The sequence below is a fragment of the Salvelinus sp. IW2-2015 genome, linkage group LG36 (assembly GCF_002910315.2).
Source record: "Salvelinus sp. IW2-2015 linkage group LG36, ASM291031v2, whole genome shotgun sequence".
In the NCBI taxonomy this organism is placed as follows: Eukaryota; Metazoa; Chordata; class Actinopteri; order Salmoniformes; family Salmonidae; genus Salvelinus; species Salvelinus sp. IW2-2015.
The window spans coordinates 12,725,138-12,741,625 of record NC_036875.1 but is presented as its reverse complement, the minus strand read 5'-3'; the positions used below and the strand labels follow the sequence as shown (position 1 = coordinate 12,741,625).

Here is a 16,488-nt window from a genome sequence, read left to right as displayed (position 1 = left end):
ACAAACTGTTAGAGATAAGCTCTACAGACAATTCCTTCAACTTCATGGCTTGGTTTTTGCTCTGACATTCACTGTCAACTGTGGGAACTTATATAAAAAGACGGTGCCTTTCCAAATCATGTCCAATAATTTGAATTTACCACAGGTGGACTCCAATCAAGTTGTAGAAACATCTCCAGGATGATCAATGGAAACAGGAYGCACCTGAGCTCAATTTCGAGTCTCATWGCAAAGGGTCTGAATAATTAAGTAAATTAGCAACCATTTGTAAAAACCTGTTTTCTCTTTGTCATTATGGGGTATTGTGTGTCGATTGCTGAGGATTGTTTTTGTATTTAATCCATTTTAGAATAAGGCTGTAATGTAACAAAATGTTTAAAAMGTCAAGGGGTCTGAATACTTTACTGTTCGATTTCTTGAATTTKTTTTGGATTTGGGGACTGTGAAAAGACCCCTGGTKGCATGTCTGGTGGGGTAAGTGTGTGTGTCAAAGCTGTGTGTAATTGTTCAACACAATAATGTTTCTTATTAAACRAAGAAGTGATGCAGTAAGTCTCTCCTTAACTCTTAGCCAAGAGAGACTGRCATGCATAATATTTATATTATCCCTCTGATTACAATGAARAGCAAGACGTGCYGCTSTGTTYTGGGCCAGCTGCAGCTTAMCTAGGTCTTTCTTTGCAGCACTTGACCACATGGCTGGACAATGATCAAGATAAGACAAATCTAGAGCCTGCAGGACTTGCTTTGTGGAGTGTTGTGCCAAAAAAAGCAGAGCACCTCTTTATTGCGGTCAGACCTCTCCCCATCTTTACAACCATTGAATCTATATGTTTTGACCATGACAGTTTACAATCTAAGGTAACACCAGGTGATTTAGTGTCCTCAACTTGTTCAATAGCCAGACCATTCAATACCAAATTCAGCTGAGGTCTAGAGCTTAGAGAATGATTTGCACCAAATACAATTCTCTCTCTCTCGCTCATATATCCTGGTAATGGTGCAAAAAGCCCTAAAAGGTACCAAAATGCATTCACACACACACACACACACACACACACACACACACACACACACACACACACACACACACACACAACACACACACACACACACACACACACACACACACACACACACACACACACACACACACAATGTATTTTTCCTCAACAACCGCAGGGATGATACAGTATCTGTTTCCTAAATAGACCCATGAAAATACTAACAACAACGTAGCAAGAAATCTAACCCAGTTAGCACAGTTGGTTCCTTTGAAGTTGTGGGAACATACACTATTATTTTACAATGTAGAAAATAGTAAAAATAAAGAAAACCCCTGTAATGATTAGGTGTGTCCAAACTTTTGACTGATACTGTATCTTTTTACTGTGGCTCCTTGAAAGCTTTCATGGGAGATTTTATTAACGCCCTGAGAATAGAAATTCTAGGTTATTTGGAGGTTTTTGAATAACTTCCTTAAAATGTTCACTCAATGTTTCAATAATACCTTTAATAACAATGATAGCTTATTTTGAGTTMACTTTTTWTTACTCCAAGCAGAGATAGGACACATGATTTTCCTTAGGCATTAAACTATAATCTTCTGTTCTCTATCCATGGTATTAGTCCACTGTGCCACCAGGAGGGAGCTARCATGCCATGTTTTTTAACTCGTACAATGCTGTTCATTTGAACCYATTCAAATAAAAACCATTTCAAAGGAAACAAGCACTCATTAACCTTTTCCCTGTGARTTCCAAATATCTCTAACAGTTTTTTTTATGCGCGTGACTGTTCCAAAATGTGATTGATACGCAACAGGACAGTTAACCCGCGCAGCACGCAAACCAAGGCACGCTGCCTGCTAATTATCTACTGGCTATGTTTCAACTTGTCCATTTCAAATGATTTTCTAACAAGTTTTATTTTCAAACAGTTTGAATTGAGGTGTGTTACGCATCCTCATTAATTCACATAAGAATTAGCTCATTTCACCGTTGCGGACAATKTATGTTTGAGGCTTTACTGAGCTGGACAAACTTCTCTCTTCGAGGAGAACCCAAGCACTTCCCCAGTGTTTCCCCAGATCAAGTATCCAGACATTTGCCCATCTCTAGTCAGAACAGGCATGGCACAAACYTTTTCCTACGCCACATTTTCTCGCTGCCCCTCATTGTCTTYATTGTTGTTTCCCTTACAAATAATAACTTTGGACATGTATGCGTTCCTATCAAAGTACGTGCTTATTTTCTGCATATGGTGTTGTCATTTCTACTGTAGCATACTGTATGTATGGAGCATAATGGATTTACTGTTTTATTCACGTTTTCAAGTACTAGTGAAAAATTATGCATTCCGATTCTTGCATAGACTGTAATGGACACATATGTAACATACTTTTGTGAAGGTTGTACTGATTATAATTAGCTAATGCAAAGCTATTTCCCAGATACTTGTGGCGCCATGTTTGTTGGCATCATACAATGCATTCTGGTTGTCACATAAGTGTCTGTCAGACCAAAGATGTTATAACAAAACGAGGTGAAGGGAAGGTGCACTCGACTGATTTATGGTGCAACTGGGAACTCTGAAAAATTCGAGGTCAAATCATGACGTCAGTGATTTTCAGGTCGGAAGATTGGAACTCGAGAAAATGGACGGAATTCCCGAGTTCAAATTTCGAGTTAGATGACCGTTCAAATAMATTTTTCCCCAGTCGGAGATAGTTTWTTTCTGAGTTCCCAGTTGTCWTGAACACACTAAAGTCGGAAGTCKGAGATTTCCAACTTCCTAGTTCCCAGTTGTTTTGAACGCGGCATCAGATTGTAACTAAGGTACCTCAGGGTTGCCAGCTCTAATTCCCCTTTCCAGGTTTATTTTATTTTTTTTTTGCTTAGAAACTTCTCCTGTGTTTTCCCCCATTTATTKATAAATCCTACATCATAGTAATATTTCCTGCATCATATCYCCCGATGATATCTTCCCCCATTTCTACCCCCCATAGACTTGAAAACCCTCCACACATTAAATTAACCCCCCCACATAGYCCCCATAAAATGATTTCAYCCATATCTGGCWACCCTGTTTAGCTTTCGYGTTACAGTTAGGCTAGGCAGTAGGCTTGTATTTGGGGTGATGCTCTGTGAGAATATAACATTTTATTTGCTTTGTGATTTGTCAAAAACTGTAAACGACTTGTCAAGTCATGTGCTCCGGTTCTTGTATACACTATRACAAGTACATYGAAGATTTGTAATATGCTGAAAAGTTGCCAAACTAAGTTTGCACAGCCATCTTTGACTTAGACGTTGTTTATTTGCGTCTTATAGTGAATGGCATTCTAGGATTAGGGAGTTTTTGCTTGTCAAACATAAACAAACATGGCTGCCATCATAAAGAATTTAGCTGCTGTTAGCTTAGCTGTTAGGTTGCTAACTTATGTTGTTTTTGTTTTTTGTCAGCGCCACCTGTTATTTAGACTGGTTTATGGAACGCGTTTGGTTGTGGATGTGGTCCGTCTGATGCTTGGATGAAGAAGGTCACATTTATCTTTTACAATAAAAGGTGAAATTGAGGAATAAAGTTATGAAGACCTTTTATTTCCCATCAGTACAAAACATTGTTTAGATGCTTTTCAGACAACAATGCTGTTTAGAGGCGTTTGTTGCATCATACGTTCTGTTKCTACTGTCCCAATCACATATTTGCGTTGTGATGCTGCAGGGACCACTGAACAACGMTCACAAATATGTGATCGCACGCGTCAAAGGGTTCAATGTGCTGATAATGTTCCAAAGGAATGCAACTATCCTGCACCATTCCAAGAAAGTTGTGGCAAGGTTAACCATAGAATGCTAAATGACCACGCTCTCACCGAGCTCTAAGAAACATATGGTTTGTTATGTGCTACCTGGGAACACTTTAAGAAGTATCCTTCCAGGGTGATATGTTAATACAGTTACCATTCACTTCAAGTTAAAGCGATGCCCCAAAGGTAAAGTGTCCGTACCCCAGTGACAGGTACAGAGTCCATACCCCGAGGCTAGGTTCTTGCTGAAACCGACCGGCATCCCAGTACGACCTTCAGCTTTGATCAGATGTAACAATCCTGTGAAGTGAGTTGGGTGGAGAGAGAGAGTGTGTGTGTGTGTGTGTGTGTGTGTGTGTGTGTGTGTGTGTGTGTGTGTGTGTGTGTGTGTGTGTGTGTGTGTGTGTGTGTGTGTGTGTGTGTGTGTGTGTGTGTGTGTGTGTGTGTGTGTGTGAGGCGTTACCTGAGGTGGGTGACTTGCTTCTCTCCATGTCCATGGATACCTGGTTATCGGAGAGTTCTGTAAGGCCTGTCGCAGCCAATCAGATTCCAACAGGAGGAGGAGGAGGAGAAGGACGTGGGATAAAGAGAGACTCTTCAGTCATGGTCATATAAAGAAAGCATGGTGATATAACAGACAGTTGACAGTGCCTTAACAGCATATGTTGCCATGGAGACACAACATACAGTTATCAGTAGCATAACGTTGTCCGTTGCCTAGGCGTACCACTCTGATCCTGACGCAACACACAAGATTCAGGAAGTTTTCCCCCATACATGATGATCATTTATACCACAGCATTGTTTGATACGGGATTCTGATTGGCTAGAAGGGSATTCTATAGCGTGCGTCAATTTCAGATACATAGAAATTGGACACCTCTGAAGTAGTCGCATCTTCCATTTCTTTACTTATACCGTGGTCTACAGAGGCCACACATCTCAATATAGCTATAGCTAAAAGTTCAACGTGAATAATTTCCGTCTGTGTTGAAGCTCAGGATCAGCTTGGTTCACTACCAGCATGTATGGCAATGAACACCACATGATATGAGGCCTGCACTGCAGAGTTTGGCTGAGTATTCAGCCTRAGGCCTGTAATGTCAGCGCATCAGATATTACCCAACACAATCCTTTTCAATGTTCGCTCTTCAATGAATCACATTGATTTTATAAAGCCATTTTTACATCAGCACTTGTCACAAAGTACTTTACAGATACYCAGCCTATAACCCCAAAGAGCAAGCAATGCAGAGGCAGATGCACAGTGGCTASGAAAAACTCCTTATAATGCAGGAACCTAGGAAGAATCTTAGAGAGGAACCAGGCTTAGAGGGGTGGGCCTACATTTCCCTATGATTGATATCTGAACGTTAAAGTAATGACAAATGTATTAATAAAACATAGTGTATGCAGCACAAGCCTCATTCAAACAGATACACACAAATAATAAAGAAACACAGACCTTGTCGCAGCGTGATCAAGTTGCTCTTAAGTCTAGTAAAACCAAGAATCTCATGTGAAATCTAAACTCTAGTCTTTTACCGAAACTTTAAGTTAAATGTCTTGAAATTCCAAAAAATTGCACTGTTCTAACTGAGTAACTGTGCTGGGACAAAACTCAGCTCCAATGTTTTAATACATTTTTTGACTCTGATCAACTATAGGGAAACAAAAGCCTGAAATGTTTAATTTGAAGTAATTCATCAAATGAATGCTTGGTTCTTGAAGTTGTGAAATAAAACAAAGTCGATTAAATGTCTCAAATAGTGTATTAATAAAGAAAAACTTTTACTCAGCTATGAAAAGTCCACATCGTAGTTATATGATGTCTGGATGTCTATGTCATGATTGAACGTTTACTCACGCAAATCTCTGTGCTGCATTTACAATGTATACAGTGTCTTGGCTTTTTGACATTTAGTCACTTCATAAAAGGGGACCCTTGGCAAAAGGACATACTATATTGACATAACTGGATTAAATAATTCATAGGTTTTGATAAAGCACTGGCATTTGATTCATTAATAGCTGTGCCACTGGGATTTGTTTCAGAGCTGTTTCAGCAACAGTCAATGTCATTCCAATCATCTCTCTAGTACGTCCCCTTGCCATAATCCTCTTGCTTCTCTCTTCCCTTGGTCCCTTCTTCCCTTGTCCCCTTGTTTCCCTCCCCGGTCTCCTTGCCTTGAGGATGGCCTGACTTACTCTGATAGGACGTACGGATCCTTTTCTTTGAATCGGAATAAAAGTGAGACAGGCCGCGCATGCAAAAGTCTGCAGGCAGGCCCACATGCCCACACCAGCAGCCACAGTCACCAAAAGGGAGGGATGAGGAGGAGGGAGAGAGAGAAGAACACAAAGGCCCAGAGTGAAAAATAAAGTGAAGGCAAGCAGCAACCCAGTTAGTGTAAAGGAGAACAGAGCAACCCAGGTTCCAACCCCAAACAGTAMCTGATCCTACTTATCCCAAAATGAAAAAGCATTGTACAGGAATAGACAGAAACCTAGTAGTATTGGGGAAAATAAGGACAAACCCAGTCCACCTTCCCGAAGTCCAATTAGCATTACTTGCGCAACTTCCTGATTGGGCAAAGTTGATGTACAGTTGTATTTCTGGAAAAGCATTGTTAATCAATTGGAATTGAGTGTAAGAAAAGTGCAATACTGCAATAAAACCAACAATAAAACGTCTTCTTACGTGAGATGAAAACATATATAGTCCTATTCACATAGATATGTGGTAGGGACAACAGCTAAAGGACATCATACTYAGTTTTTACATGTTTTTATATTCTTAACCTTTATTTAACTACGCAGATAAGCAACGTGAACAGAGTTARGCTGGCCATTACTGAAAAGGAGAAAAGTAGCAACTTCAGGGGCGAGAGCATCCCTTTCTACCTSTCTCTTTTCTCTCTTCTAAAAGAGACTGATTGATCTGACTGAGGCTACCCTGGGAGACTTCACTGAAGTAGAGAAGGCAATGTGAATAGTCCCGTCGCTCTATAAAAGCTCTTGCGCAATACCAAAGGAAAGAAGGACTCAAAGCCCAGAGTCATCCTCCTCCTACCTCTACCGCTGCCAAACAAAGTCCTGAATACATGGAAGGTTTCTTCAGGTATACTTGTGGGAGTTTTTACAAGATAAAAAGCCTTTCCAAGATCGCGAGGAGGGTTTAAAACGTACATTAAACTGTCCTCCAGAAGATAATACAAAGGTTATGCCTCCAAAGTTATTCTCAGCCTTTTCTCTACTTTTAAGTTCTTGTGGGTTTTCCTCAGAAAATGGACAGACAGCGAGAGCACTGCATGTGTGTCTGTCTGTGGGTCTGTCTGTGGGTCTGTCTGTGGGTCTGCAGGCATGTGCATGCGCATGTGTGTGTAGTGGGAGGGTGGAGGGGGCTAGGAGGAGTGATGTAGTCACAGGGTGTACCAGCACCAGTCCAGATTAGTAGTACTCAGAAGGGTGTCAGTCTCAGGAAAGCTTCTGTGACTCTTATCTTACAGTAGTGCTCAAGCCGGACTAACAGAAAGAACCACAACATGCACATGATGCTCCCGCGGAATGCAGCCTGTCACATGCACCTCGCGTGGCTGTTTGTGAACAGTTGTGTGTGTTTTTTTATTTTGCATATGTACTGTATGTATGTATGTCTGTACTGTAGGGACACAGAGAGGTTAGGAAAATATACAAGAACGAGAAAGAATGGACAGATGAGATAAGATAGAGAGGCAGAATTGGAGACTAAGGTCGTAACGAATRCAAAAGAAAAGGTGAGAGAGAGCGACAGACAGAGACAACGAGAGAGAGAGAATTGTTGATACAGTGCATTCGGAAAGTATTCAGACCCCTTGACCTTTTACACATTTTGTTACGTTACATAAGTWTTCAGACCCTTTACTCAGTACTTTGTTGAAGCACCTTTGGCAGCGATTACAACCTTGAGACTTATTGGCTACAAGCCTCCCATTCTTCTCTGCAGATCCTCTCAAGCTCTGTCAGGTTGGATGGGGAGCATCGCTGCACAGCTATTTTCAGGTCCCTCCAGAGATGTTCGATCGGGTTCAAGTCTGGGCTCTGGCTGGGCCACTGAAGGACATTCAGAGACTTTCCCGAAGCCACTCCTGCGTTGTCTTGACTGTGTGCTTACTATCGTTGTCCTGTTGGAAGGTGAACCTTCGCCCCAGTCTGAGGTCTGAGTGCTCTGGAGCATGTTTTCATCAAGGATCTCTCTGTACTTTGCTCCGTTCATCTTTCCTCGATCCTGACTAGTATCCCAGTCCCTGCCGCTGAAAAACATCCCCACAGCATGATGCTGCCACCATCATGCTTCACCATAGGGATGGTGCCAGGTTTCCTCCAGATGTGATGCTTGGCATTCAGGCCAAAGAGATCAATTTTTGTTTCATCAGACCAGAGAATCTTGTTTCTCATGGCCGTGAGATCCTTTAGTGCCTTTTGGCAAACTCCAAGCGGGCTGTCATGTGCCTTTTACTGAGGAGTGGCTTCCGTCTGGCCACTCTACCATAACGGCCTGATTGGTGGAGTGCTGCAGAGATGGTTGTCCTTCTGGAAAGTTTTCCCATCTCCACAGAGGAACTCTGGAGGTCTGTCAGAGTGACCATTGGGTTCTTGTCACGTCTCTGACCAAGGCCCTTCTCTCCAATTGCTCAGTTTGGCCGGCGGACAGATTCTAGGAAGAGTCTTGGTGATCCAAACTTCTTCTATTTGAGAATGATGGAGCCACTGTGTCTTGGGACCTTCAAAGCTGCCTTTTCCATATCTCTGCCTCGACACAATCCTGTCTCGGAGCTCTACGGGCAATTCCTTCGACCTCATGGCTTGGTTTTTGCTCTGACATGCACTGTCAACTGTGGGACTTATATCGACAGGTGTTGCCTTTCCAAATCATGTCCAATCAATTGAATTTACCACAGGCGGACTCCAATCAAGTGTAGTATCATCTCAAGGATGATCATTTAATCAATGGAAAGAGGATGCCTGCCCCTGAGCTCAATTTCGAGTCTCATAGCAAAGGGTCTGAATAGCTTTATTACATAAGTATTTCTGTTTTTGTTTTTATACATTTGCAAACATTTCTTAAAACCTGTTTTGCTTCATCATTATGGTATTGTGTGTAGATTGACGAGATAATTTTTTGTTGTTGATACATTTTAGAACAATGTTGAAAAAGTCAATGGGTCTGAATACTTCCGAATGCACTGTATGTCTGTGTGTGCAAACATACCAATACATGTGTTTATGTTCATGTGTATATGAGTTTGTATGTATGTATGTGTGTGGAACACGGGGTGTGGGTGTTCCCCTACCTGAGGTGGACTGTCTGTTCTTGCGTGGGGAGGTGTGAGTCGTTGTAGGGGTCTGCGGCGCCGTACAGTCCAGTGTGGCCCATACACATCAGGATCGTCTTCTGAAGGAAGTCCACCACCGTGAGCCCATTACAGTTCCCAAACGCTAGGCTGACACACACACACACACACACACACACACAACACACACACACACACACACACACACACACCACACACACACACACACACACACACACACACACACACACACACACACACACACACACACACACCACACACACCACACACAACACACACACACACACACACACACACACACACACACACACACACCACACACACACACACACACACACACACACGAGAAGAGAGTGAGAACCAGCCACTACCTAGTTAGTGTAAAACTGAAGGAGAAAAACAGATAGAGAAACCTGAGGTTCGAAACCATAACCTGAAGAATAATTCCTATCTATAGTATAATACAATTTACTAGAAGCTCGTCTGTTCAGGAAACACACAAAAAAAACACATAGGTAATCACACATGAGGCATCTTTTCCCATACATAAATTATTCAAGATCACAGAATCAGAGATTACATCAGGGATTCTTATACATGGAAACACTGAAAATGGAAAGTGGTAAGTTTCCCCACACTTCCTGTATTGTGCAACAACTCCCTGTGTACTGAGAAGCATGATGACCAGCATACAAATACTACATTGCAATCAACAGCATGCCTGAAATACTGTAGGAAGACTATATATAATAATTGGGTGCTTATATTTGGCCTATTTCCCACATGACAAGTGTGTATTAATTGGGATTGGATATCTTTTTTTGCATATGCCAACTTAGAGAGTGGGTCACGCCAGGCTCTGCCATTATCAAAGGGGACCTTGGAGCAATTAGGGTTAAGTGCCTGCTTCAAGGGCACATAGCCAGACATTTCACCGTGTTGGCGCAGGGACTCAAACCAGCAACCTTTCGGTTACTGGCCCAATGCTAACGACTAGACTACCTGCATTCCAGTTCCCAGAAAATAACTTCAGCATGCGACCAACATTCCTATGTTCACACTAAACCAACATCACTTAGAATCCAGCTCAATATATTGCTTCTTCATACCACTGTAACATATCCCAGTTGTGTGTGTTGAGTGTAGCCTATAAGCGCCAGGAGAAGACACACAGAAGAGATGACTCAAAAACACTTTAAAATGTTAATAGCTTCTCAGGGGTAAGGTTAGTGACTGTTCTGTGTATTCCCCCAGTAATGTACTCTTTTTTTTTTTAAAGAGCTGCGAATTTATCGGCTTTTTCTACCAACTCTGCCATTCAGAACAGAAGTTTGTAAATGGCCTTGAGGCTGTCTATTGATTAACTGCAGAGAAAGAGCAAACAAAGATTCTCTCCTCTGTCAAAGCAGGTTGTTTTCCCAGCAAACCATACAAGCTGCATTTCTACTTTAATCAGTGTTACTGATTACCGTTTCCCTCTGCTACACTTGAATCATAGATGGACTGAGTGTTATGAAATGTATCAGGGTGAAGCAGAAAAATAACATTAATTTCATGCTGTGTATTTAGGCGATACTTTATTCCATTTATTAGAAAATAGTAGCTGGGCTGATGAATAAAACGTGTTTTGCTTGAGAGCTGGAAAATGAGAAGGATATGATGTGAATCACTTGAAGACAAAAGACGCCTGACAACAACAAGAGGCGCAGCTCAGACAGAGACAGAGACAAAGAGGGAGAGAGGAGTAAGAGAGAGGGAAATACGGGGAGATAGAGAGAGTGAGGGGGTAAAAAAAAACAGATTGTGTGAAACAGATAGACAGAGAGAAAGAAAGAAAGACAGAGAGCGATAGAGGGAAAGGAAGGGAACATGAAAAAGCAGGGAACAGACATGGAGCGGAGGGGAGAGATGAAGTGAGAGCTGAGAAAGAGAGTGAGAGATGGATGGTGTGGAGCGTGGAAGTGAAAGTAGTTAGGTACAGAGACACATAGAGAGTACAGGGTCACTCACAGCCGTAGGCAGAGTTGATGTCCAGGCTGGTGATCTGCTGGGGTTTTCCATCCACCCACTGCAGCTGCACACCAACTCAGCCTGGTACCCCGGGGCATCCGCACTGGACGATTCTTCACCCTGACATACAGAGCGGGAAGGGAAGGGAGAGGGTAGAGGAAAGGGGGAGGGAGGAGGGTAGAGAGGAGAGGTAGAGATAGAGAGAGAAAGAGAAAGCGACGGAGAGGAAAGTGAGAGACAGTTGATGGAGATTTAAGAGCGAGGGAGGTTGAGAGTTAGAAGAAAAAGGGAGAGATTGTATGTGGGATACATACGATTCATTCTTTCTGACGCTGTTGTTCAGTATATCTTCTGCATTTTCATAGGAACTCCGCGAAATCTGGTTTTTCCATCACAGCGACACCTTTGGCGCCGGCGGAGCCTGTTGAGGTGTCTCACAGGAGTGACTCACTTGAGCAGGGGAGGCTGTCCTGTGTGCCACTGCCAGGGCTACCAGGGCGGCTGGGGGGAGTGGGAGCTGGGGTCCGAGAAACACGGGTTGTGCTCTGCCTCTGACGGGGAAATAACGTCCTCCGAATCAAAACTGCAGACGCACCTCTAGTGACTGTCAACACATGCACACACACATAGATGCAGAGATTTGCTGGGACTGATATAGCAAGCATACTCACTGGCAGACCTCACTAAACAAGTAAAATAACCCTCAAGCCCTTCATACGTTAAATTCAGGTGTTCTGGTGGTAAAACAACTGTGGAATTGAATGACTTGGGAAGCGGAATTGGAAACTCTCTTCATCCACTCACCACTATCTGTGTGTTGCCATCATGTTTGCTGAACCGGTAGAGGATGACGTGGCAGAAATGCCCACCACACAAAGAGACGGCTATGTGGCACAGCTGACCATCTAACAGCGTAGGGTCCTCCTCTACCAGCTCGCCTGCCCGACCCTCTCCCACCTTGGGCTTCTCAAACACCTTGGACGTCTTCAGCTTGTACAGCATCTGCCAGTGTAACTGGTCACACAAGACAGGGAGGTATATAGATTGCATTCCAAATGCACATTATCCCTTTGTAGTGCACTACTTGACCAGACCTAAATGGAATAGGGTTTACAGTATATGTAAAAATCAAAATAACTTCACAGATCTTCGTTGTAAAGGGTTTTAACACTGTTTCCCATGCTTGTTCAATGAACCATAAACAATTTATGAACATGCACCTGTGGAATGGTCGTTAAGACACTAACAGCTTACAGACGGTAGGCAATTAAGGTCATAGTTATGAAAACTTAGGACACTAAAGAGACCTTTCTACTGACTCTGAAAAACACCAAAAGAAAGATGCCCTGCTCATCTGCGTGAACATGCCTTAGGCATGCTGCAAGGAGGCATGAGGACTGCAGATGTGGCCAGGGCAATAAATTACAATGTCCGTACTGTGAGACGCCTAAGACAGCGCCACAGGGAGACAGGATGGACAGCTGATCGGCCTCGCAGTGGCAGACCACGTGTAACAAAACCTGCACAGGATCGGTACATCCGAAAATCACACCTACGGGACAGGTACAGGATGACAACAACCCACAGTCACTGGACCAGACAGGACTGGCAAAATGTGCTCTTCTCTGAAGAGTCGCGGTTTTGTCTCACCAGGGGTGATGGTCGGATTCGCGTTTGTCGTCGAAGGAATGAGCGTTACACCGAGGCCTGTACTCTGGAGCGTGATCGATTTGGAGGTGGAGGGTCGTCATGGTCTGGGGCGGTGTGTCACAGCATCATCGGACTGAGCTTGTTGTCATTGCATTAATCTCAACGCTGTGTGTTACAGGGAAGACAACCTCCTCCCTCATGTGGTACCCTTCCTGCAGGCTCATCCTTACATGACCCTCCAGCATGTCAATGCCACCAGCCATACTGCTCGTTCTGTGCGTGATTTCCTGCAAGACAGGAATGTCTGTGTTCTGCCATGGCCAGTGAAGAGCCCGGATCTCAATCCCATTGAGCACGTCTGGGATCTGTTGGATCGGAGGGTGAGTGCTAGGGCCATTCCCCCCAGAAATGTCCGGGAACTTGCAGGTGCCTTGGTGGAAGAGTGGGGTAACATCTCACAGCAAGAACTGGCAAGTCTGGTGCAGTCAATGAGGAGGAGATGCACTGCGGTACTTAATGCAGCTGGTGGCCACACCAGATACTGACTGTTACTTGTACCAAATATTAAGTTCTGCTTTTCTGAGTATCAAATACTTATGTCATGCAATAAAATGCTAATTAATTACTTAAAAATCATACAATGTGATTTTCGGGATTTTTGTCTTAGGTATTCCGTCTCTCACAGTTGAAGTGTACCTATGTAAAAATTACAGACCTCTACATGCTTTTTAAGTAGGAAAATCTGCAAAATCGGCAGTGTATCAAATACTTGTTCTCCCCACTGTTAGGTAATCACCACATGAGGCATCTTTCCCAATATAAATTATTCAGAGATCACAGAATCAGAGATTACATCAGGGATTTCTTATACATGGAAACACTGAAAATGGAAAGTGGTAAGTTTCCCCCACACTTTCCTGTATTGTTGGCAACAACATCCCTGTGTACTGAGAAGCATGATGACCAGCATACAATACTACATTGGCAATCAAACGCATGCCTGAAATACTGTAGGAAGACTTATAATAATCATTTGTGGGTGCTTATATTTGGCCTATTTCACACATGTACAAGTGTGTATTAATGTGGATTGGATATCTTCTTTTTGCATATGCCACTCAGAGAGTGGGGTCACAGCCAGGCTCTGCCATTATCAAAGGGGACCCTGGAGCAATTAGGGTTAAGTGCCTTGCTCAAGGGCACATAGCCAGACATTTCACCGTGTTGGCGCAGGGACTCAAACCAGCAACCTTTCGGTTACTGGCCCAATGTTCTAACGGCTAGACTACCTGTCATTCCAGTTCCAGAAAATAACTTCAGCATGCGACCAACATTCCAATGTTCACACTAGAACCAACATCACTTAGAATCCAGCTCAATATATTGCTTCTTCATACCACTGTAACATATCCCCAGTGTGTGTTGTTGAGTGTAGGCCTATAAGCGGCCAGGAGAAGACACACAGAAGAGATTACTCAAAAACACTTTAAAATGTTAATAGCTTCTCAGGGTAAGGTTAGTGACCTTTCTGTGTATTCCCCCAGTAATGTACTCTTTTTTTTTTTTAAAGAGCTGCGAATTTATCGGCTTTTTCTACCAACTCTGCCATTCAGAACAGAAGTTTGTAAATGGCCTTGAGGCTGTCTATTGATTAACTGCAGAGAAAGAGCAAAACAAAGATTCTCTCCTCTGTCAAAGCAGGTTGTTTTCCCAGCAAACCATACAAGCTGCATTTTCTACCTTTTAATCATGTTTTACTGATTACCGTTTCCCTCTGCTACACTTAATCATAGATGGGACTGAGTGTTATGAAAAATGTATCAGGGTGAAGCAGAAAAATAACATTAATTCATGCTGTGTATTTAGGCGTATACTTTATTCCATTTATTAGAAAATAGTAGCTGGGCTGATGAATAAAACAGTGTTTTGCTTGAGAGCTGGAAAATGAGAAGGATATGATGTGAATCACTTTGAAGACAAAAGACGCCTGACAACAATCAAGAGGCGCAGCTCAGACAGAGACAGAGACAAAGAGGAGAGAGAGAGGTAAGAGAGAGGGAAATACGGGGAGATAGAGAGAGTGAAGGGGTAAAAAAAGACAGATTTGTGTGAAACAGATAGACAGAGAGAAAGAAAGAAAGACAGAGAGCGATAGAGGGAAAGGGAAGGGGGGAACATGAAAAAGCAGGGAACAGACATGGAGCGGAGGGGAGAATGAAGTGAGAGCTGGAAGAAGAGAGTGAGAGATGGATGGTGTTGAGCGTGGAAGTGAAAGGTAGTTAGGGTACAGAGACACATAGAGAGTACAGGGTCACTCACAGGCCGTAGGCAGAGTTGATGTCCAGGCTTGGTGATCTGCTGGGGGGTTCTCCATCCACCCACTGCAGCTGCACCACCAACTCAGCCTGGTACCCGCGGGGCATCCGCACTGGACGATTCTTCACCCTGACATACAGAGCGGGAAGGGAAGGGAGAGGGTAGAGGGAAAGGGGAGGAGGAGGGAAGAGAGGGAGAGGTAGAGATAGAGAGAGAAAGAGAAAGCAACGGAGAGGAAAGTGAGAGACAGTTGATGGAGATTGTTAAGAGCGAGGGAGGTTGAGAGTTAGAAGGAAAAAGGGAGAGATTGTATGTTTGATACATATCGATTCATTCTTCTTGACGCTGTTGTTCAGTATATCTTCTGCATTTTCATAGGAACTCTGCGTAAATCGGGTTTTTCCATCACAGCGACACCTTTGGCGCCGGCGGAGCGCTGTTGAGGTGTCTGACAGGAGTGACTCACTTGAGGCAGGGGAGGCTGTCCTGTGTGCCACTGCCAGGGCTACCGGGCGGCTGGGGGGAGTGGGAGCTGGGGTCGAGAACACGGGTTGTGCTCTGCCTCTGACGGGGAAATGACGTCCTCCGAATCAAACTGCAGACGCACCTCTAGTGACTGTCAAACACATGCACACCACACATAGATGCAGAGATTTGCTGGGACTGAATTAGCAAGCATACTCACTGGCATACCTCACTAAACAAGTAAACTAACCCTCAAGCCCTGCATACAGTTAAAATCAGGTGTTCTGGTGGTAAAACAACTGTGGAATGTGGAATGACTTGGGAAGCGGGATTGGAAACTTCTCTCATCCACTCACCACTATCTGTGTTTGGCGTCATGTTTGCTGAACCGGTAGAGATGACGTGGGCAGAAATGCCCACCACACAGAAGAGACGGCTATGTGGGCACCAGCTGACCATCTGAACGGCGTAGGGTCCTCCTCTACCAGCTCGCCGCCCGACCTCTCCCACCTTGGGCTTCTCAAACACCTTGGACGTCTTCAGCTTGTACAGCATCTGCAGTGTTAACTGGTCACACAAGACAGGGAGGTATATAGATTGCATTCCAAATGGCACATTATTCCCTTTGTAGTGCACTACTTTTGACCAGGACCTAAAGGGAATAGGGTTTTACAGTATATGTAAAAATCGAAATAACTTCACAGATCTTCATTGTAAAGGGTTTTAACACTGTTTCCCATGCTTGTTCAATGAACCATAAACAATTTATGAACATGCACCTGTGGAACGGTCGTTAAGACACTAACAGCTTACAGACGGTAGGCTTGACTTTACGTGCAATGCTATTACCACCACGTTATGTAATCGTACACGACAAGTGTT

At 43.5% G+C, this 16,488-nt stretch overlaps 1 protein-coding gene across 1 annotated transcript in view; it reads right to left on the bottom strand.

Annotated features, from left to right (window-relative positions):
- The window catches only part of stxbp5l (syntaxin binding protein 5L), a 310,130-nt gene that overhangs the window by 38,281 nt on the left and 255,361 nt on the right, over positions 1-16,488 (bottom strand). The window contains 10 exon segments of the mRNA XM_023981480.1: positions 4,275-4,340; positions 6,020-6,088; positions 9,145-9,179; positions 9,181-9,294; positions 15,145-15,270; positions 15,608-15,688; positions 15,690-15,757; positions 15,963-15,979; positions 15,982-16,002; positions 16,005-16,172. Coding sequence (XP_023837248.1) covers positions 4,275-4,340; positions 6,020-6,088; positions 9,145-9,179; positions 9,181-9,294; positions 15,145-15,270; positions 15,608-15,688; positions 15,690-15,757; positions 15,963-15,979; positions 15,982-16,002; positions 16,005-16,172 — 765 coding nt within the window.